Source organism: Pithys albifrons, chromosome 7 (assembly GCF_047495875.1).
Source record: "Pithys albifrons albifrons isolate INPA30051 chromosome 7, PitAlb_v1, whole genome shotgun sequence".
Classification (NCBI taxonomy): Eukaryota; Metazoa; Chordata; class Aves; order Passeriformes; family Thamnophilidae; genus Pithys; species Pithys albifrons.
This window is the reverse complement of record NC_092464.1, coordinates 10,447,673-10,470,263: the sequence shown is the minus strand read 5'-3', so window position 1 is coordinate 10,470,263 and position 22,591 is coordinate 10,447,673. Positions and strand designations below refer to the sequence as shown.

The 22,591-nt window shown below is 40.2% G+C and overlaps 1 protein-coding gene across 1 annotated transcript in view; it reads left to right on the top strand.

Annotated features, from left to right (window-relative positions):
• PTPRN2 (protein tyrosine phosphatase receptor type N2) overlaps positions 1-22,591 on the top strand; it is a 652,515-nt gene continuing 629,924 nt past the window's right edge. Inside the window, exon 1 of the mRNA XM_071560012.1 lies at positions 1-289. Coding sequence (XP_071416113.1) covers positions 154-289 — 136 coding nt within the window. The 5' untranslated portion in view covers positions 1-153. The remainder of the gene's footprint in view (positions 290-22,591) is intronic.

The following is a 22,591-nucleotide window of genomic DNA, read 5'->3' as shown; positions in this document are numbered from 1 at the left end:
GCGGTGTCGGTCGCTGTCCTGGGTGTTGAATCCGCTGCGGCTGTCGGAGCCGGAGCCGGAGCCGGGGAGCGGCCGCGGGAGGCACCGGGCGGGCGGCATGGAGTGAGGGTTGGCGGCGGCGGGCAGGGGAGCGGAGCGTGCGATGGGCCAGGCATGATGGGCGCGCTCGGCTCCGTCCTCCCGCTGCTGCTGCTGCTGCTGCTGCCGCCGCCGCCGCTGCCGCAGGTGCTCGCAGCAGCCCCGCGCGTCCAGCCGCGCTCCGCCGGGGCCGCCGCCGAGGCGCGGATCGGTGAGTGGGGCGCGGGGCGGCGGGTGCGGGGCTGGTGGCAGTGCGGCCCGGGGGTGCCCGGGGGCTCCCCGGGGCGGATCGGCTGGGCCCGGCCGCCGCGCCCGCACCGCGGGCCATGGGGGGCCGTCCTCCCTCCGTCCCTCCCCGCCGGCTACGGGGTAGGGGGCCACGTCCCCCGGTGCCTCATGGCCGGCTCCCATTTCCCTGTCCCCGTCCCCCTGTCCCTCCCGGCCGGCTCCCGTCTCCCTGTCCCCGTCCTCCGGTCCCTTACTGCCGGCTCCCATATTTCACTGTCCCCGTCCTCCGGTCCCTTACGACCGGCCCCCATCTCAGTGTTCCCCGTCCCCCGGTCGCTCCCGACCGGCCCCCGTCGGTCCCCGCTCCCCCGGCCCTGCCCCAGCGGGATCGCGGGTCCCCCCGGCGGGGCCGCTCCGAGCCCCCGGCCCCACACGCTGAAAACTTCAAGAGGCTCACGGGCCCCAGAGTCGAGGTGCGCCAGAGGCGCCCGAGATGCCTCCAGCTTCCACATCCGTAACCTTCTCGCAGTTTGTTGCATTCAGCCCGCTGAGCTGCGCTTATCCTTGGATAAGGCAGAAAATCTCCGGGCCACAACCCCCCAGGTGCAGCCTTGGCCGGTGTGTCCCCCCAGCTCGCTGTGCTGGAGATGGAAGTCAACACTGGCTCCGGGTTAAGGCTCTTTTGGAGCTGTCATAAAATCCCCAGCATAGAACATTAAACAGCCTCTTTCTGCTGAGACGTTCCCGACCAGCCCTTGCCTCTCTCTCAGAAGGCACCATCTGCACTGAACATCCCCACCCGCGAAATGACCCACACCAGAGCTCGAAGGGATCCTGAAAACAAACTCTGTGTTTAAGATCGATGCATTTCTCCTGTGACACTCTCCCTGGCAGTCCTTTCTGTGCACTGAGGCACTCAGGACTGTATGCTTAGCTGAATTGTCTATTAATGTTAATATCTATTAATACAGTCAGTTGCATTTCACTTATAGTATCTTCCTGGAGCTCTCTTTAAGTCAAGAAGGTCATAACTTGGTGAATTTTGTATATTTTCCCCAGTTTAATACCTACCTAGTGTGGTTATGAAGATCACAGAGTGAAAGCTAAACAAACTGTCCCTAGGAAATCTTTCTCTAAGACAAAAAATCAAGTAAGAAACAAAAGAAACCTTACATAGGAGTGTCAGTGCAGTTTTCCTCATACACATTCTGTTTATTAAGAAAGAATTAAAATCAGCTGACCATGTTTTTAATGAGGTTTCAGTCAAGTGGCAATAAAAATGAGCTATTATGCTTGCTCTAGTGAAGGTAGTGATGCAAGGTTTTAAGGAGAAATGGTCTGGACTGGATGTATCCCTCCCTCCTCTCTCCTGGTTGCTATAGATATAGACTGTTTCTCCTAATCTGCTGAAGAGAAAGCTTGCATAAAAATACTGAAAGCAATAGCTGTAATTTTTACCTTTAATAATGCAATAGACTTTGCACTGTGCTTTCCAACTAGTCGTGTTTTGCTTCTTTCTCCCTAAACACAAACTGTAAATCAGTCTGGGTCATAGGATATTTTTCAGCTTGTTGTAGCAACCAAGCAGTGTCTGTGTTTGTCACTTTCCTGTAGCTTCCCTGTGCTCCTGCCTGGGCGAGGATCCCTTCCTGCCTGCCGGTTAAGGCTGTCCTTGCCTGGAAGGGGATGGGGGAAGAGCAGGTTTGATTGTACACTGGGAATCCAGGGATCTGGGAGCTAAAATTCAGAGGGATTTCAACAACAGCAACAGAAGCTGAGCCTTTCCACTTTTTGCTGGGATAGGGACCAAACTGATATCTCACAGATCTCTGTGCAAGGCTGGAAAGGATTGATTGTGTTTGACAAGATGCAGGAAAATGTTTGCATTGCTGGAAGTGAAACAGTTTTAGCTGTCTCTTCCATTGGAGTTCCTTTATTTCTTTTATTGACCAGTGTTTCAGATGTCATTAATCTTGAGTTCAAACTATTTATTATAATAGATTCTGCTCAATTTTAGAGTGCAATTCTTAGACATAATCAGAAGATGCAACTGTAATTTTACAGTCCTAGTTTGGGGATTATTTGTGGTTATAGGTGGAAGATACTCAATTGGTTTCTTTTTGTCCCACTTTTTTAGTTGAAAATTGAACATAGATGCCATAGATGTATAATCAAACTTCTCTAATGTGTGCTGGAAACTGCCTTAAAAGACAAGTAATTATAGAAACAGGTACTTATGATTTTTTCCTATTATTTCAGAAATTCTTCCTAAAAGCTGTTTCAGAAGTTCATGACCTCCACTATTTCATAGGATGTCTACATCCAATTTAATTATTTTCCTCTTTTTTATGGTCCACTTTTGTCTGTGATTTCCAATATAGTATTTATTTCCAAATGACCTATTTATTTTCTAACATATTTACAAACTTGTTTCAGAAACTAGAAGATTTAAAGTTACAGTTAAATAAGGTACAAGTTTTGGATTTTTGCTGCTTCAGCCTATATAGTTCATGAGGCTTTGTAGTTTGTTTCTGCGTGGGAAGGTGTTTTTATAAGGTGCTATTATCAACAAAAGCTCATATTCTTCCATTTCTTGACATTTATGCTTCATCATTCATCATTCTAGGATGATTTATAGTAGCATTTTAAATGTGAAAAAATGAGGAAAAATACAGCTTTTTTTGCTCTCTCTTTTTCTTGTCCAGGACTAGGCCAGGAGAGAGATTCTTATATATTCCATAGGAAAAACCCTCCATGGAGTATGCAGTAGTATTAATTTTTCTTTAATGGAACAATGGATGTGGAGTTTAATAAACTAAATAAATATTTAGTCATTTTTGGGACACAATCCATTGAAGGTTGTGGAACTACTTCTAAAGTGTTTTCCAAGGTAATGTGGGAAAGTGTATCCTGATCATGTTTCTGAATTGCACAGAGGTGGGTTATTCCATTCTTGTGTTGATGGTCATAACAATAATCAGCACCTTCAGTACAAACTGCAGCTCCAACTATTGAAGAATTTTCATTGTACAGCTTTGTAAGTGGTCTAATCAATTCAGAAAGTTGCAGTGGTATTTTATTTTCATATAAGATAGACTGAGATAGAGAACTTGGTAACAAAGTAAACTGTGAACCTCTTAATCATGTTCTTTCACTGGTGCTAACACACAATACTTTACAGCAGAATTTGTCCCCATGTATCAGGAAAGAGTAAATGTGTTTGCTGCAGTGCCTTCACATCGACCTCCAATGTGTAAAATGATGCCTATAACCTTCAGTGAATATGATTTTGCAATATAATTTGATCTTTTGTGCTGTGTGCAATTCCATTTTTCAGTCTGCATTTTCTTCTTAAATGAGTACATTGATATGCTGTGGAAATTTCTGGAATCATTTGTTCCACACACAATGTAAATTTTTTCCATACACAACATAAAAGTTCCTTCAAAGTTGTATTTAGGTAATCACAATCAAAATATTTGTGTGTCAAATGCCTGTGAATTTAGTTTTTAATTAAATAACAAACAGACCAGTCAGTCACATTTCAGCTCATAAACATGAAATATACTCCTAAACCTGTAGCTGTGAGTTGCTGACACGTACAATGAGCAAAGACCGTGTCTTACATTTCACCAAGGTTTCAATGTAATTACGGGTAGAAACTTTACTCAAAGGCTTTAAAAAATGTTGCATGCTAATTGTAGTACTTTCCCAAAGTGCTGTATGGATGTTTAACTGGTGACACAATATTTTAGAGTTGAGTTAGGAGTTCCAAGTGATTAAAGTTGTTCAGAATTAAGAAAATGCAAGAGTAGGGTCTTCATTTACCGTTGGTGGAAACCATTTCTCCAATGTTATTAAATTTCAAGAGAATGAAATAAAGAGTAGGAGAGATGGAAAAATAATAATTTTTTTTGGCATTGTAGTCAGTGTTTCAAATACAGAAGAGCTTTTGTCCATGGCTGTTTCATGGGGAATAGAAAAGAACTATTTCTTGATTTAGTTCTAGCTGAACAGATGCTACCACAACAAAATGAACATTGCTGTTGTTCTTAGCCATCATTGTCAACTGTCTTGAAGATCCCTGAGAACTGAAATTTTGTTTCTCACAGCAATTCTGAGCTGAGCTAAAGCTCACCCAAGTCAATGTTAACCTTCCCATTGACCTCAGTAGCATTTGCATCAAAATTCTGGTTGAGGCTTGTAGCAGAGTGGCTAAGAAAGTAGGAGAATTGGAGTGCTACCATCTGTTCAGAAGGAAAAATTGCCTCACTTTCCAGTTAGATCAATTTGGACCTTCTCATAGGCACTCAGGTATTTCAATATCACATTTATTTAATGTAAATATTGATGATGGAGTGTAATTTATGGCACAATGCTAGAAATTAGAAATAGCAGCAAAACAATTTAATTAAGACAAGTATATATGGTCAGAAAATGATGGATTCAATATAGGAAACTGTATTCTTACCTTTATCAAAATATTTTTGCATATCCTACAGATGTTTCAGAGCAACTTGAAAGTAGTTTGATAGCCAGGCATGTCCATGTCCATCTGTTAGTTTCACTGAATCACAGCTAAGAACATGCATTAATATTTTTGGCATCATGCCATGACTCTTCTGTAATATCTTTTTTACAATCTGACTTGTTTTTGTTGAAAGTTTCAAGTGGACAGGAAATGAATTATTCCTCTATCAGTCAAAGAAAGTAATTACGGGGTGCTCTAAAGGTTGTTCATAGGAAGGGATTTCTAGGGAGTTTTTTCTTGTTTGTCTTACTGACTAAGAGAAAAAAGAGAAGTTTTTGGCAAGATAAGCTTGTCTCTTCTTCCTACCTGAGTGTACCCCAACATTTGTCTGTACTTGGTGAGATCAAAGAGAATATTCCTACTTGTCCTTCTTCTTTCTTTCTTTGCTACTAATGCATAATATGAGTCCTAGAAACTTCACCACATCATCACAATTCCATGATGTCAGTCAGCCTACTGAGAGGAAATTATGGTATTCCTAGTTATTAGATCCTGGAACATTTGGGCAGTTCTGCTAAAATAGCAAAAGGTGGTTAATGTTGACAGACTAATGATAAACAGGCAGTTGTTGTTCACTTTGTTGCAGTGAACAGCTTATGGACATCATAGAATAGAATCATAGAATCACAGAATTGATTGGGTTGGAAAAGACCGCTGAGATCATCAAGTCCAACCTTTGGTCCAACTCCAGTCCATTTGCCAGATCATGGCACTCAGTGCCACGTCCAATCTCAGTTTAAAAACCTCCAGGGACAGTGAGTCCACCCCCTCTCTGGGCAGGCCATTCCAGTGCCTGAAAAGCATTCTCTGCAAAGAATTTTTTCCTGATATCCAGCTTAAATTTCCCCTGGCAGAGCTTGAGCCCATGCCCCCTTGTCCTGTTGCTGAGTGCCTGGGAGAAGAGACCAAGCCCCACCTGGCCAGAACTTCCCTTCAGGTAGTTCTAGACAGTGCTGAGGTCACCTCTGAGCCTCCTCTTCTCCAGGATAAACAACCCCAGCTCCCTCAGCCTCTCTCAGTGAGGACAGACTGCCCCTGGTGAGAGAAGGGCAACTGCAGTCCCTGAGGGTGCTGGGGCTCACTGACCAACAGGGAGCTGAGGTCTCCTGTGTCCATCAGATTTCCATTGCCTAGAAAGACAACATAAGAACATGAACTCAGATGTAGGTTGTTACCATCAGTCATATATATCCAAATCCATAAGAATGCAAAGTGCAGTGTATATTCCAGCTTCCAAGAATGATACATATTCTGGCCTCATCCCACTTACAGCACAGCCTAAAATCAAGCTACAATCTCTGCCATTATTCATACAAGATCAGCATATCTAGTGTCTTTCTAAAATCTGTGTTGTTTACAGGCAGGTTTAGAAGGACATTCAGTAATTGGAGGAAAGATCAATTTAGTTTTGGTCATAAAATTGGCAGAGGATGGAAAGTCTCCAAGAGGCAAAGTCCACTGCAACCTCCGTCACAGACAGGATGCTGAGCTGGGTGTATGTTTGGTTAGGCTCAGCATGGCCATTATTAACAAATCTAGGGAGGCAGTGAGTAATATTGTTCCTGATCAAACAGTTCCATGTTTGCAAATGAGGAGTAAGCAGGTGAAGATGCAGATTAAGTGTGTGTTTGGAGGGAAACAGGCATAAGGGAACCAAAGGAATAGAGTCATGTCTGGAATGTGGATGTTTAAAAGACGCCATGAGAAATTGAATCTTTAGTAGAAGTAAAATTATTGGAATTGGAGATCAGAAATGGAGATTAGCACATGATCTCTAAATATGTAAATTTAAGCTTAAATGGAGTTACTATTTCCAAAGAGACAGTCAAATGCTGCAGCAAAACCGAGGTGTTCAATGGACCACTGGGTCATAAGAAAATAAGGGAAGGTGACAGGAAGGAGAAGGGATTCACAAAATGGAACTATTAACTCATTCATTCAGGCCAAAGCTGTGGCAAAAATCAGAGTGAAGAGATGCACATAGACTGTGAGAAACTGCTCTGGGAATAGAAAGGATTTATTTTTCTTAATGTAAGGGGTGGGAATCATCTAACTAAATGTAATTAACTTAGCTAATCACTCTAGGCTCCTTTTAACCTATTTCTAGTTTATAAATTTTCACTAATTTTACCCAATTGTACATATCTAACATAGGTCAGATAAATGTCTCCCTGAGTGCAGCTATTGCTTTCCATGTATTATCTTGATACATTCATGTATTATCTTAATACATTTCCCAGGCCAGGGTGAGTTTCTGTGAATATCTTTGTGGTAGGTACTGCACCTTAGTCCTTCAAAAATCAGATGCTCAGGTTAAACTTGGGGCAGGTAAACAAGTTTGGAGAGTGAGTCACCTGTCTTTCCCCATTGAGGTGACACTAATGAGGTAGCTTAATCTACAGTTAGGTTGTTTGAGGGTCATTTACTACATTACTTTATTACTACATTACTGCCTTTTGAGATCTGTAGGTCTTGCAAGGGAGCTGTTGAGGAAGGTTCTGTGAGTAGTCAGGCAGGTTTGTCACATAAGGGACTGAAACAAGTGAGGTGGCTGATGGATATTTGTAATCCTGGAAAGAAATTTCTCTGAGGAAATCATCCTTTGGTAATTGCAGACAAATGAAGGTGACCTCTGAATGAGACAGAGCAGAAGTGGGTGTAACAGAATGAGCTTGCACAGGGATAAAAGCAGACAAGTGAGCAGGAGGTCTGCAGGCAAGACAAAGAGAGGCAGGGGAGTCGCACACTGGACAGCTGAAGGAAGGGGACCATGAAGACATGAGTTTTGGAAAGGCAAGTGAAAACATGAAGGGTAGGGATGTTAATATGTACATAGCATTAATGAGTTTTCTTATGTGAGTTTCAGGGGCTTTACATGTGAAGGGAGTGAAAAGGCTCAGTATCTACTTCAGACATTTCATGGTGTCAATACACTGTAGCATTCCCAGTAACAGGTTACCATTCAGAACACCTGTACTCATCAAACAACTAGGGACCATTTTTTCTGGAAAGATTAGAGGTATCTTATCAATTTTATTCCTTTTGAGAAGGAATTTTCTGAGAAGAAGCTTAGTAAATTGCTGCATTACTGTGGGAGTTTTTTCTTATAATTTCTTTGAGCAGAACATAAATACAAAACACAGTTTGTTGATACACAGTCTCTGGACAGAGAGTGCTTAGCTTTGCACACCTATTGTACTTCAAACTCACACGTTGATTACGCGAGCTATTTTAGCATGCAAAATCAATAACTAGAAGTTTCATGGGAAGTACAGCTGGTTGTAGTGGGTGTAAGGTCTTTTCTTTCAGTCATAGCTTAACAGCAGGCAACGATAGTTACATAATCTTGAAATCACAGCCAGCAAGCACAAGGTAATGTGCAGAGATATATGTGCCTCCCAAAATGTCAGTTATTTCCAGATGTCCTCATAGAAAACAATGCAGTGGAGATCAAACATGCACTACATAGTGTAATAAACTTACACCGTTCAACAAAAACTCAGGAAATATTCAGATACATGTAACCCCCCCCCTTTTATTCTCTCTCCCCCAATTAATCTTTGATGTCTCAAGTTTGAACCTCAACATATTCTACAAAATGCCTTATGAAAATGCATCTTGGATGCTGAATGTATTGGGGGTTTCTGGCACACAGAAATCTGCTCTCATTATTCTGCAGGGCATATTTACCTGTTTGTCTGTGGCTGTCCTAAAAGGATTAAAGATGTCATAACCTTTTCTCTTTTTAATATTCTGCTCTGCACCAAGAAGACTAGCTTTTCTCAACAACTTTTTTAGTTGGTTAATACAGTTCACTTAAACTCAGAACATTTGTTTCAGTCAACAGCTTTACTTCACCAGGAAGGTCATGCCCCGTCTTCAGGTCTGAAGAAGAGGTTTATGTGCTAAGAAAGTCTGTGTTTTTTTCAACTACTATCAGGCTTCAGCTTTGCAGTACAGAATGACAATAACAAAAGTTTATGGTATTCCTGACAGTAAGTGTTGATCTTACTTTTTAAAAGGGTTTTGGTTTGTCTGAAATTAAAAAACAATGGATTGAAACCACAGTCTTGCTCACCAGCAGTGAAAGTAGTGCTGGTATTAGTGCTGGTGTCCACAGAACAGCAACAGGGAGATGGGTCTGGGGCAGGATTATTTTATGCCACTATTTCTCCTGAGCTCTCCATGGCACAGAACTTTAACTTGTGTCTGTATAAAAGGTAGTCTCCTATTAACCTGGCCTCTCTTACAGAACTGATTTATAACTCAGACCCTAAATTGTATTTACTCTTCAGTGCTGAATTAAAAATGTGGCATCAAAGATTATAAGCCTTGATTCATGCAGATAAATCACCACCAAAGAATGTGAATGTCTGTTCTATTTTTTTAAAGATTGTATACATTATGGTTTATTCCTCTTGCCAAAATGTTTTGTTATAATTTTAATTTATATTGTGGAATCCATGATCTATAAAGTATTTATGTTTCAGCTTTATTTTGATATCTGATATGATAGATGTTAACTATCAAATATCTTCAGTGAGATATTACTCATTAGATCTTCATTCCTCTTCTGGATGATAGGACAGCTCGGCATCATCAGGATGTAGTCAGTGTAATGCCTTACTTACAGCAGCAAAATATTATCCCAGCCCTCTGTGTGCCCCAACTTCATCTCAGACTGACTTCCCAGCTAACACTGGGTCTCCATTCCATGGGATCACCCTGTGGATTATGCAACTCCTTCCATTTGCTGGAGAAGGCTGTAGTCACTGATGGCTATCCCACTTCTTACTTGTGTCCTAAAGGAAGGAAAAAATGAGGAGAAAGAGAAATTTGGGAATTAGTCATCTGTCATGACTATCTGGAATTGGCTGGATATTAATGAAAGCAAGATACAAGCTAGATACCATCAGGCATTTAGGTAGGTCAGTGCACCTTGGAGTTAGAGACACAGTTGACAGAGATAACTCTCCCCCTACAAATTCTTCAGCAGAGTATTCCATTAAATTTTGGGAGTTTGCTTGGTTTATATTGGTTGCATTTGTTTTGTTTGTTTGTTTGTTCTGTTTTGGTTTGTTTGTTTCTTTCTTTTTTTTACCCTTGAAATCTGAGGTCAGGTTTGCAAATTTGTCTTTCCTCAGTTATAAAGTGAAATTCCAAAGTTGTTATCTTTCTTTGTCTTACCTACCCTGAAGTTTATTTTAGTTAAGTAGGTCAGCTCATAATTACAGTTTACCCTTATATATTACATTCAGAGGATGAATTCCAAGGGCAAAGAGCAGCTATAAAAATTGTATATTCAGAATCAATGCAACAATAATGAAAACAGAAATTTTAAAGGAAAAACTGAAGTCAACTGATGCTATGTGGTGAATTCCCATCTAAAGAGCTGCAGAAAAATAAAACAATCATGTTCTCTGGGAACAATCACTCACAGTTTTAGACAATATAAAATTTATAATGCTATAATCAAATGGCAATTGAAAAGTAGAATGGGGAAGTTGTTTTAGTACTATATGTGCTTGGTTTTATGCCTCCCAACAAATATCTACAGATGAGAGCTGCGTTTTTTCTGTTCATTTGCTTTTGTTTGTCTGAGTAACACCTGCTGTAAAGAGTTTGTAATCTGAAAGTAAACAGCTGAGAAGGGAGGAGGAAATGGCCACAACACCCGTCTGGAGAAGAAACAGCTGTCAAATGGTGCTGTGCCAGAAAGCAGAACACCCAGCTTTGCTGCAGGACCTGATTCAGCTTGAACGAAGGAACTGCTCACACCCAGTAGTCAAACTTTCTTAATTAAAGAATTACTTGAGAGAATTTTAGAACAATACTTTATCCTCTTCAGACTGTGGAACTACTTTCACAGTTTAGCAGGTAGGGAAGAGCTCTGGAAGGATCAGGTGATGGAGTAGCCACTGATGGAGTGGCTACAGAGGTTGTTAAGAGGAGAGTGGTTGTGCTTCTTTCTCTCAACTTGCACTTTAGGGATGTTCATGCCAGAGAGACTAAATTAAAGAGTGCATATAAAGGGTGATGATCTTCACCTGAGTCTCTGCATGGAACTGCCAGAATCTGAATTTGCATGTACATTTGATTGGCCACCTAACATTTTTTAATGAAGTGGGCTTCTTGTCATTTAGTATCTTTCTTCTTGGCCATCTGATATTAGAATAATGCTAACTTGCTTTCAGATGAAAGTTTGTCCCTGCACAGGGAGACTCTGCTATCAACAGAGGCGTATAAAACACAGCCTTTCAGGAGTAGTTTCACCAGTTTTCCTGAAGCTGTTTCTGTGTTTGATGTAAATAACAGGGGTTGCAGGTTCTGTTCCATTAGATGGCCCTGATATTAGTCAAGGGTTCCAGGATTTAAGGTGACTTCAAATATTTAAGACATCAAATATTTAAAGAGGACTTTCCTTGACCTGATTTTATAATATATGTTTAAGACAAATTTCTATGTTCTGTTTAAGACAGAGCATTAGCAAATGCTTTTCCATGTTTCCTTCTATTTGATGAAGATAGTCTGCTTAATTTTTCTCCATGAAAGGAATTCTTGTCAAAGGATGGACTTTGGTGGTTTGATGGTATTCCATTTTATAATCCTGCTCCTGTAGAATGGGGTGTGAGTGTTCCCTTATTTGGGAATGGCACTCTGGAAAACAGAGGGCAGAGTGTTTTGTCACCCATGGCTATGTCAATCCTCAGGGTTCATGTCAAATGTAAGGCAAGTGTCCTATTCTATGCGGAGTTCAATAAAACAACTATTATTCAAAGAAAGAGATGCAGAAAAAGGTAACTTAACATTCTTATACCTGTGATCTTGATTTGGCTTCAGAGTTGCCTAATTATCAGAATACTTAATTAAACTCCCCAGAAACAGATTATTTTTGTCAAGTCTTATCCTCCAAAATGCTTTTTGACTTGACATGAAGAGCCTAACTTTCTGTTTAGATAAGGCACCATCATATCTGGGATTTTTTCCACCTTCCAGACCCTTCCGCTCCTCTCAGCTGTGCTAACAGAGCTCTATTTGACCAGCTTCATCAATGCCATGTAACCTCTGGAAAGTCTTTCCCAGTTGTACAGATGTCAACTAAATACCAGTTTGTGATTAAAAATAAGAAAAAAAAGAAGAGAGTCCCCTGAACCATTTAGACTGCCAATATGACACTTCCTGAATACATATTATTGAGCTGGAAGTCAGTGTACTGTAATATTATCTGTTATGTTGGAGTCAGTATACAGCTCTTTTTCCTAGTCTTTGTAAGAAAAAGTTGAACTGGCAGCTCTGTTGGAAATAGATTAATTTCAGTATGTAGTTTCTTACTGCTTCTTCATTCCACAGTATCCGCAGTATTTTACATTATATTTATTAATAATTTATTTTTAGTCACATTTCATTTGTGAATAAAGTATGTCAGGTATCATGATGGTATTTTTTCCACTTCATAAATCACAGGAAGAGCTATTTCTGTAATAGTTTATTACCCGAAAGCTATAATTAAGTCTGTCTGTTTAATTTTGGTTCTGATTACCAATGTGCCTAACTGTAGGTAAGTAGTGTTGTCACTTAAATGTGTCACCCTTTTTGCTTTCAGCACGGGAAAATATAGATCACAGAAGTTTTAGTTATTCCTTGAGTTTTGTAGAGTCTGGACTCTTAGTTCTTTCAGTTCTTTGGTAACTGAGCACTTTGATGACATCAAATTTTGCCCACTAGAAAAGTCTGTAGTTCGAACTGCACAGTGCTGTCACCTGCATATATTTTTAGGGTTAGTCAAAGATTTCATTGCATTTCAAAATAAGATAATGAGAACAGAGTTTTTTTTAAATGAAACTAGATGGAAATTTCTAAAATTGCCCTGAGTCTGCTAGTTGGAGTGCTTTCTGAAATAAAAATACTTGGTGTCTTTCATTTAATTTTTAAAAATTAATATGGCACGTCACTTTAGAAGGAGTTAGAAGGTTTGGGTTTCATTCTCCTCTGATGAGCAGGTATGTGCTGACATCTGGGAAGGTCTGTAAAACCTACATTTGAGGAGATGCAAATGAACTGGATATTTCTCTGAAACCGGGTTGGTGCCAAAAATGCGCTAACTGATGCTTCACAACTGCATGAAAACTGAAAGAGGTTGTTCCTCCTTTTCCAAAGATGCTCCTCAGTGTGCACATTGCTTGCTCTTCTCCAGAAGAATGACTTTAACTCTCACCTCAAAGACCAATGAGAGAACGCTAGATATTGTGTAGTTATAGAAAAAATAAATATAAATTTCTATTGTGATCCCCAGGTGGCTCATGAATGAATTTTTTATTCAGTCTGCAGTTTCTCTGTTCATATATTATCTATGTGTAGTTATTCTCCATACGTGACAAACTGGAAATAGCTTTTTATTCTTGGTCTCATCTCAGGAGGTGAAAACTTATTTCTGCAAATAAATCTTTTTGCAAATGTAAGCTTTTTTTTTTTTTTCCCCAATGAAGGTGATAAGTTGCTCTAGGATAAAAAATTATTAGGAAATTTTCCTTAGAGACAACTGAGAATTCTCTCCTCAGAAGAGAGACCACTGGGTGGCTAAAAGGAAAGAAAGTAGGACAGACCACAGCAAGTGAGAAGTCATTATGGAAATAGGTAAAAACTTCAGTTCACCTTTTCTGTTGCATTCTTACCTGTGCTGAATATGAACTGGGTTCCTCAGAAGAGCTTGACTGCTTTTTAACTTGACCCAGAACTCTCTTAAGACTCTCTTTAAGTGTTTAAATTTAAAGGGCTTGTTAGGAAGATGTTGCTGTGGCAACAGTAACATAGTATTTTTCAGATTTGACAAAAAGCTTTGGTGTCTCCCTTGACTGAATCTTCCAGATTGCACAGTATGAATTTTTTTCAAAGTCATAAATGGGATTTGTGAAACGAAGTACCAAAAAAATAGTGCTGCAAACACAAAATTTCAGATAGCAATTTTTAAAAAGAATCTTATCTAGAGCACTATTTTGCCATTCCATTATATGAGGCTCTAGAATATTAATAGGGTGATGACTCCCTTTTTCTGTGCATGTGCTGAGGGACACATCTCTGCTGGTGGATCAGCTCCCCGGTCTGGTATGAGGGTGACAGAGCTGAAGGTGACAGTAACAGAGGGGTGGCAGTTGGAAAGATCACTCTGAGGTGTGTCATGATGTATTGCCCCGCTCTTACCTCCTTCCCCTCAGCCAATGCTACTGATTTCTGTCAGAGAACGATTTTGATGTGGCTCTTTGCATGGTTTGCTTCCTGTGACTGGAGCAAACTGAGCAAGCATGAACAGCACCCCGGGGTGATGCCCAGGGTCCCCCACAGACTGACGGGGCCAAGGGACTGCAGTGCTGAGGGTGTGCTGAGGAATGGTAGAGCAAAGTTGATGCAAAGATTCTAGGGGAAGATATTCAGAAACTTTCCTTAAAAGAAGAAAAAATAGTAATTGTGAATCAAAAATTATGATAGAATTGGCTTGTTAGGCCTTGAGTAATTAACATGTTAAAACCAACAATATTCCGTGGATTTTTGCTAATAATCTGCCAATGCAGTGCGAAGTATTTTTTGCCAGTGTGGGCAGAAATACACCAGGTTAAATGTGGTTTTTTTATAACTGTGTTCTGGCCAGAAGTCTCTACATTAAAGTGCTCCCGCTGGGTTCCCATAGCCATGGAAAGTATGGAACTAACTTTGGTGGGAGAAAAAACCTGTGCATTTGCATTGTACTTTGCATTTCAGTACAGATGAGAAACTGTGAATGGAAAAACATAGTATCAAGACAGAACACACAGGATATTATGGATCATTCCACCCACCTAAGCCATGGCACCCCTACAGGGGCAGTTCTGTCTGGCAGCCTGTGAGAGCTCCTGAAATCGAGTTACATGGACCTCTGAGAAAGCAAATGTAAGTGGGATTTGAGTGTGGCCTTCAGGTAATTTCTTTGCCCTTGGCAATCAGAAGGAACAGGACAGGGATTTGTTTTACTCCTTGGGTAGGAAATAATAAAAGTGCACCGTGGCATGTGACGTCTGCATGAGAGGGGAGATGAAATTGGAAGCACACTGAATTTAAAGAGCAGATAGCTCTGCAGTGCACTCTGAAAACTTGTAATTGAATAAAGGAGAAATAGGTGTATATTTTACAGGTTTATCATGAGCTTATATCAAATAGGTGGATATTGAACCCATTTTTTCCTTGCCTTGGTTTACTTTCACAAATGAACAGACTTGAAAGATACTCAGGTGTGGAGACAAGCAAACCAAAGATGATAATAGTGATGAGAGAGACAACACTGCTGCAGGAAGATCTGGTACTGTTTTGTAACCTTGAAGTCACAGAGTTTAAAGAGACATAACTTTCAAAAGCTTCTTTAAAGGAGGAAGGTGAGAGAATTTAAATAAAATGAAACAGCTTTGCTCCTTTTAATAGTACTTCTAGTTATCTGAATATACAGTTTAAAACAGAAGAGTTCCTTGAATCTTCAAGCTACCAAAGCAGGTTTTTTATTCTAAAACAGCCTGTAAATATATATTTATTGCTTTTTAAAAAATTAAAACAATCACCAAAAATTAGTACAGTGACAGAAAATGACTGTTGTTTTTCTGATCTTTGGCTCTTGTAAATAGATTATTTGAGCAATGACTGTTAGTTTTCACTTGAAGAGCAAGAGATCAAGTGCCATATGACTACTAAATGCCATATAGCTGGTATATTCAACTTCTTAGGCCACTAGTTTTGTGTGATCATTGGATTAAAATTCCAAGTGTAGTACAGATAGTACAGATATACTTTACAGGACCCAACAAAACTAGGAAATAATATATATTTTGGGACAATTTTGCCTGTATAGTTTTTGGATTTTTTGTTTTCAGTCCTTAATTAGAGCAGAGAGTGTTCCTTGAAGAGGTTTCAATTTTATCTGTTTGACATTTGGAATTTTTCCCTTATGGCAGTTTCTCATATTTCAAGATTTGTTTTTGCTCCACCTCAGGAGAACACCCCCCACCCCCCACCCCCCTTCAAAATAGGATATATTAATAAAATAAAACATTTTAAACTTATTATTTTTGCAGAAGGAAAAATACTGAAATATCTAAATTTTTTATTAGGGTAACACTGAACTGTGTCAGCCTAAACTGCTGGGTTTGTCTGAGGGCACAGGGAAGGAGTTATTAGTCCTGATGCAACAAGTTGGATCTTCAGATCCTGGTGTGCCTGTGCTGGGCAGGAGGGAAATGACTGAGCTCCTGCTGTGCACAGAGGCCCCAGGCTTGGCCCTGGGTCAGGATTCCTTGTGCAGCTCACTCTGAGGCATTGCCACAATTGGAAAGGGGCGATTGAAACACCTGAAATCAAAGTCACAGAATCAGAGCAGAATCACACAACAGTTTGAGTTGGAAGGAACCTTTTAAAGGTCTCTTGGTCCAACCCTCCTGCAGTGAGCAAGGGCATCTTCAACTAGATCAGGGTGCTCAGAGCCCCATCCAGCCCGACTTTGAATGTGTCCAGGGATGGGGCATCCACCAGGCAACATGTTCCAGAGTTTCACCAACCTCACTGTAAAACACTCCTTTATCTAAAGTCCCACCATTCATATCTGGCTCAGATGCACTGCAGTGTTAAACTGACCCCAAATTAAATATTTTGATTCATTTAACTGAAATGCTTTTTATGCTTTACCCAGTGACGTGTTTCATTAGAAGTGTCCTGTAGAATCTCTTTTTATTGAAAACTACATTTTTATTTGAAAGACCTGTTGACAGTCTCTATCACCTTTAGTTTATATAAGGATCAGAATGTTCAGATAAGTCATTTGCCTCTGTTAAACCAAACCAAAACAAAACACAAGATAAAACATTCTTTTAATTTTAATAACAAAAGAGCAGAATGTGAGTGGAATTTTTCTGGAAGTGGTATTTCTGTTTTTACTTCTTCTTGTGGTGTCTGCCACCTGGTCTGTTTTCTTTTATACCAGGAAAAGAAATTGAGTTTCTCCACTGTCTTCAAAGAATGTCTTGGTTTCACTGAAATAGGCGTGTGTTTATGTGCTTTCAAAGGTTTTTTCAAAAGATCACAAAATGTGTAGATATCTGTCCTCCAGTGAGAATTACAGCAAGAATGGGTTCTGCTCAATTTTTCAATTATTTTCTAATCCCAGACAGACTGAAAGCTACACCTATTGGCAAACCCCATGAGAAATAAGGAACATTCAGCAAGTTCCTTTTCAGCTCTACCAATTTAGTACTTTATCAGAAATTAGACTGTTAGATTAGATATTTTAAAGTGTGTCTTTTTTCTTTTTTTTTTATTTTACTTAAATATGTCTTTGGTAAGAAACATTTCAACATTTTTTTACTGACAAAATTCTGCAGGATGGTGAGTTGTGGGGAGTGGGATTCATGTCACTTCAGGTGTCTGCAGTTGAGTCAGTCACTCTGTGTACCATTAATAGTCATTGAAGGGAGAGAGATTCTTTTGGGACATAATTAATCTCACCTATTTTACATGTCTGCATCAGGATGAGATGAGTGGTACTCCAGGAACATTTGGGAAAACTGCCCAAGTTTCCTCCAACTGCAGTGTGAGCAAAGGCTGTGTTGGACAGGGAGGTTTGGAGGAGTGTGAACTCCCATCCAAACATTCCCCTTGATCTTTCTAAACTTGAGATCTGCGTCCTAACTTCAAATGGGACAGTTTCCAAATCCTGTATCTTAAGAGTACTTTATAATGTTGAAGTTTATCATCTTTGTGGTACCTTTGTTGTACCTAAAAGTACATATTGCATAAAAGGCAAATATATTCTCATGCAAAGTTTTAAACTAAGAGAACCACAGTAGCAGGAACTCTGCAGCAGGATGGCATGGGCTTCCTCCTCCTGAAGCACATTTTAGCTCTACATAAATGGAGTATATTATGGTTTGGCATTAAATGATACTTTTGAAAAATCAATTATTTTTATTTAAAAACCTTATTGCTTATAAATTTATTCACAGTTTGAAACAACCAATTAATGTATAAGGATCTTCCAAGTACATTCTAAACAATAACTAACTTTAAACTCAAAAGATGCAGTTAAATTTCAATTTGTTTCTAACATAAAAAAATTCTTAGCCATGATATATACTCATTGAAATGCACCAGCACAGACACCCTTGACTCAAATACATTCTCTCTTTCTTTTTCTACAGTATAAGAGGTTTCATGATTATGGGTGATCATTTGCTTTATGATGTTCTGCTCATGGTCAGCATAGTTTTTTAGATTTTCCGAGTACTAACTTGTCTTGATACTGTGAAAATTGCAGAGATAGTTTATAGGGATTTTTCTTTCACCTGTGCTTGTTACAAAACAAATTTGTCTTTCCATCTGATGTAGACTGCTTTGTATCTAGAAATACTGCTGGGTTTTAAAATATCTTTAATGAACCATACAGTGCTTATTTAATTTATGTTGCTACCAAGTGTTAAAGATCTTTGTAAAAATGTCCTTCTAGCCTGAAGGGTTTGAATTGGGTGGGCTATATAATGAATGCAAGGATTTAGAAGTTGCATAAATTACTAGTGATATAAAGATGGTTAACAATATGCTGCGTACATTAACTGAATTTGACAGGGAATGCTTTTCTGCAGCAAGAAGAAAAGTGTTTAGCTCATTGAAGTGAGAGCAAGATGCAGTCACTGTGTCCTGGCAACCCACCTGCACCAGGCCTGAGGGGCTGCAAACCTGTGGATTTGCAAGGACTGAGAACTGCTCACACACAGCAGCACCTTCTGGGATGGCCCATGGCAGTCAGGAGGGACTGCGTTTTAAGCTGGATACTAACAAATAGAGGAGAGGCTGTAACCTGGTTCAGAAAGGGAACTTCAAATGTATTAGCAGCATGCAAAGGAACAGTGAACAAGAATAAAGGGAGTTGGAGGACTCAAGTTGTTTGACTGTTGGAACAGGTGGGGGGTGACAGGAGAAGAGAGAAAAATTAGGAAGCAGATTATGAAGGGCTTTGAATGTCAAGTGGCCATACAACAGGATTTGATTTCTGTTTCCTGCTATGTGACATTAGGCAAATCATGACATTTCTCTGTGTTTTATGAGTGGAAAATGTGGATAATGCTTGCATGCCAAGTAGTGAACTGTGGTGACAGCTCTGATCTTGGTGCCATGTAAATGAGATATTTATATTAATTTTCAAAATTCTTAAATGAGCATGGTGATGTCAAAGCATTGGATTTACAATTTCCTTGAACTTACACTTAATTTTTGCAGTATTCATTAACATATCTTGATGTAATCAAGATTGCTGCAGAACTTGATTTCTGTATACAAAGCTTTTTATTTATGGAAAGCAAGTTTCTACAAGGTGATTTTCTCTCCAGTCTGTCACCATATTGAATAGTTTATGAGGCAGTGTCCTTCTTTTTGTACTTCATGCTCCTAAGCTTTTCCTTAAAATACATAGGTAGGAGATTATATTGTGCCAATAACTGTTAGTGTCCCTATTCATTACATAGAGAAATGTGCAATCCCATTGTCAGCTGCAGAAGCAATCCTGCATGTATTGATTTTATTTTCAAATAAGGTCTTACCCTGTAAGATGCTTGGAGTGGTATAGTTTGTAAAAGCAAAATACAGTGCAAAAAAGAAACCACATTGTTCTGGCAGGAATACTTGGTTTCACATGCCCTTTTCTTGAAGGTGAAAAAACCCTAAATATTGAATCTATTTGAAATTCAAGGATTGTTGTGATACGTGTGATGATTTCACACAATCCTGCCTCTGAGAATTCCTGTTTACTGTGTCCAGCTGGCTGAAGTTCCACATCTTGTGCTGATAGGTGAGGATCACAGCTGGATTTTACACTTTCACTGCTTCTCATCTGGATTTGAGTGGAACAACACACTGTGGTTTAAAGTTACTGTTTCTAGGGCAGGTAATCTGCAACATGGCACTGGATTCATTCAGCAACAGTCAGAGGTGAGTTGTTTTCTGCTCTGAACACCAGCTGTCTGCAGATCAAGCTCAGAGCCTACGCTCTTGTTTAGAAGACACTGACCAGCCAGATTCCTGATCTTCCAATAGTCCAAGATACATAATAGTTCCAGCAGAGATGTAGGATGAGGGCCGGTGATAAACCCTCTCATTTTCAATGGCAAATTTTGTCTGCACTGGGGAAAGAGGCTTTTGAGTAGCTGGAGACTTACAGAAAAAACTTGAAGCAAGACTAAGAACCATCTGAGAACTGTGTCACATACACTCATAATGTTGGCTGAACTCTTTATTCTGTCTGGTAATACAGATACACAGGGCGTATGCTCAGAATTTGTAAGAGAAAAATAAGCAACTCTCTGCCAAAATGAATGCTAGAACTGAACAAGCAAAAGTGGGAGAAATGCACAGAGAAAGAGAAAAACAGATAGAAAACTTCCAAAAGTTACATATTAGTCATGTCACTTGACATGCAGTGGAAAACAGTTGGACAAGACAGCAATCAAAATATACATAATGACAAAAAGTTCTTCATAAAAATACCATGGAGCTCACATTTGAAGATGCTAATAATTTTATTGACATTTGAAAAGAACTTGCTTTATATTTTCTGAATCTAACATTTTATGCAAAATGAGCAAGAGATCTGGGGAAAACCTGTTTCTGAATGAGTCAGTTTGTGGATGTGTTAGTGGCTTAGGTAAATTAAAATAGTTTTTCTTTCTGTTTGTATTTTGATGTTTCTCTCATCCGCAGTAAGTAAACTACTTGCTGTTAATATTACTTGTATTTTTATTAAAATTATGCTTACTATTGATCATGGGAGCAAAGTGCTTCCCACTGTAAATTAAGACCAAGTTCTTGACCACTTGAGGAACCTGAATATACCCAAGTCCATAGAACCTGATGAGATGCATCCCAGAGTCCTTTGGGAATTGGCTGATGCAGCAACCAAGCCTCTTTCCATGATATTTGAAAAGTCATGGCACTCAGAGAAAGACTCAGGTCACTGGAAAAAGGGAAACATTGCACCCAACTTTCAAAAGGGTAGAAAGGAGTACCCTGGGAACTACCAACCTGTCAGCCTCACCTCTGTGCTTGGGCTGATCATGGGGCAGATCCTCCTGGAAGCTGTGCTGAGGCACAGGGAGGTGATTCAGTACAACCAGCACAGTTTCACCAAGGGCAAGTCCTGCCTGACCAACCAAGTGGCCTTCTATGATGGGGTGACTCCATCAGTGGACAAGGGAAGGGCTACAGGTGTTGTTTATCTGGATTCCTGTAAAGTCTTTGACAGGGTCCCCCAAAACATCCTTCTCTCTAAAGTGGAGATATATGGGTTGAAAGGGTGGAGTGTTCGATGTATGAGGAATCAGTTGGATGTTCACATCCAGAGGGAGTGGTCAATGTTCAATGTCCAAATGGAGATGGGTGACAAGTGGTGTCCCTCAGGGGACAAACATACTGGAGCCAGTGCTGTTTGATGTCTTCATCAGTGGCTTAGACAGTGAGACAGTGTAACCTCAGCAAGTTAACACATGACACCAAGCTGTGTGTTGTGCTTGACATGCCTGAAGGATGGGATGCCACCCAGAGGGACCTGGAAAACTCAAGATGTGGCCCATGGGAACCTCATGACATTTCATAACACCAAGTGCAAGGTGCTGCACCTGGGTCAGGGCAAAGCCCAGTGCCGACACAGACTGTGGGAAGAACTGATCAAGAGCAGCCCTGCTGAGAAGGACTTGGGGTTGCTGATGGATGAGAGGTTGGACGTGACCTGGCCATGTGCACTCACAGCCCAGAAAGCCAGTTGTGTCCTGGGCTGCATCCAAAGCAGTGTGGGCAGCAGGTCAAGGGAGGGGATTCTGTCCCTCTGCTCCACTCTGGTGAGACCCACCTGGGGTGATCCATCCAGCTCTGAGGGCTCCCAACAGAAGAAGGACTAAACAGAAAATATATATTTATTTTTTCCTCTTTGTACTATTATTAAATTAATTTTGAAGGTTTGTTCCTGAAATACTGAAGTCAATAGGCATGATGTCAAATCCTGGAGTAGTAACAAAGGAAATATCTTAAGTAAATTGCCATCACACTTTTTTCTAATAGTTTTTCATCTGGACAAGTCATGGAGAAGAGTGGATTCTTCCAAGGACAGCATTGCTGTTGAGGTCAGTCATTTCCATCTCCACCAGAGCTTTGTAAGGTTGCTACAGTTTTTCATTGTTGTTCTGTCTTGGTAATAACGTAGCAGCATTTCTAGTGAAGCTACAACAGAACCAAACCAGGCTCAGTTCTTTACTATCAACACAGGACTAAGGTGAGAGTATCCAGTTGAAAAACAGAAAGAATGAGTACTACCTTTTAGCACATGTTACTTGTAGTGCTCAGTCTGGGTTGCTACATTTGGGGATAGGGAAATCCTCGATAGGGAGCAATTTTCCATGTATGTGTGTGTATATACATACACTTTTATATATATATTATTAATACTGAGGTCAAGCACAGAGTTCTTATGCGCTCATGTACTGGTTCAGTGCCACTACTCACTGTTTCCTTAGATGCTCACTGTGTCAGACACCTCAGACACCTCTTCAGTCTCTTGCAGTTTACCATCACCAGAAAGCATCAGAGCTGCCTCTGGATTCTCCTGCACTTTCCTGTTGAATTCCCTTGGCAGTGTGTGCAGTCAGACCATCCAAATCAGGGCAGCTGATTTTATGGTAACTGGGAATGAAGCTACAGAGAGAAAGA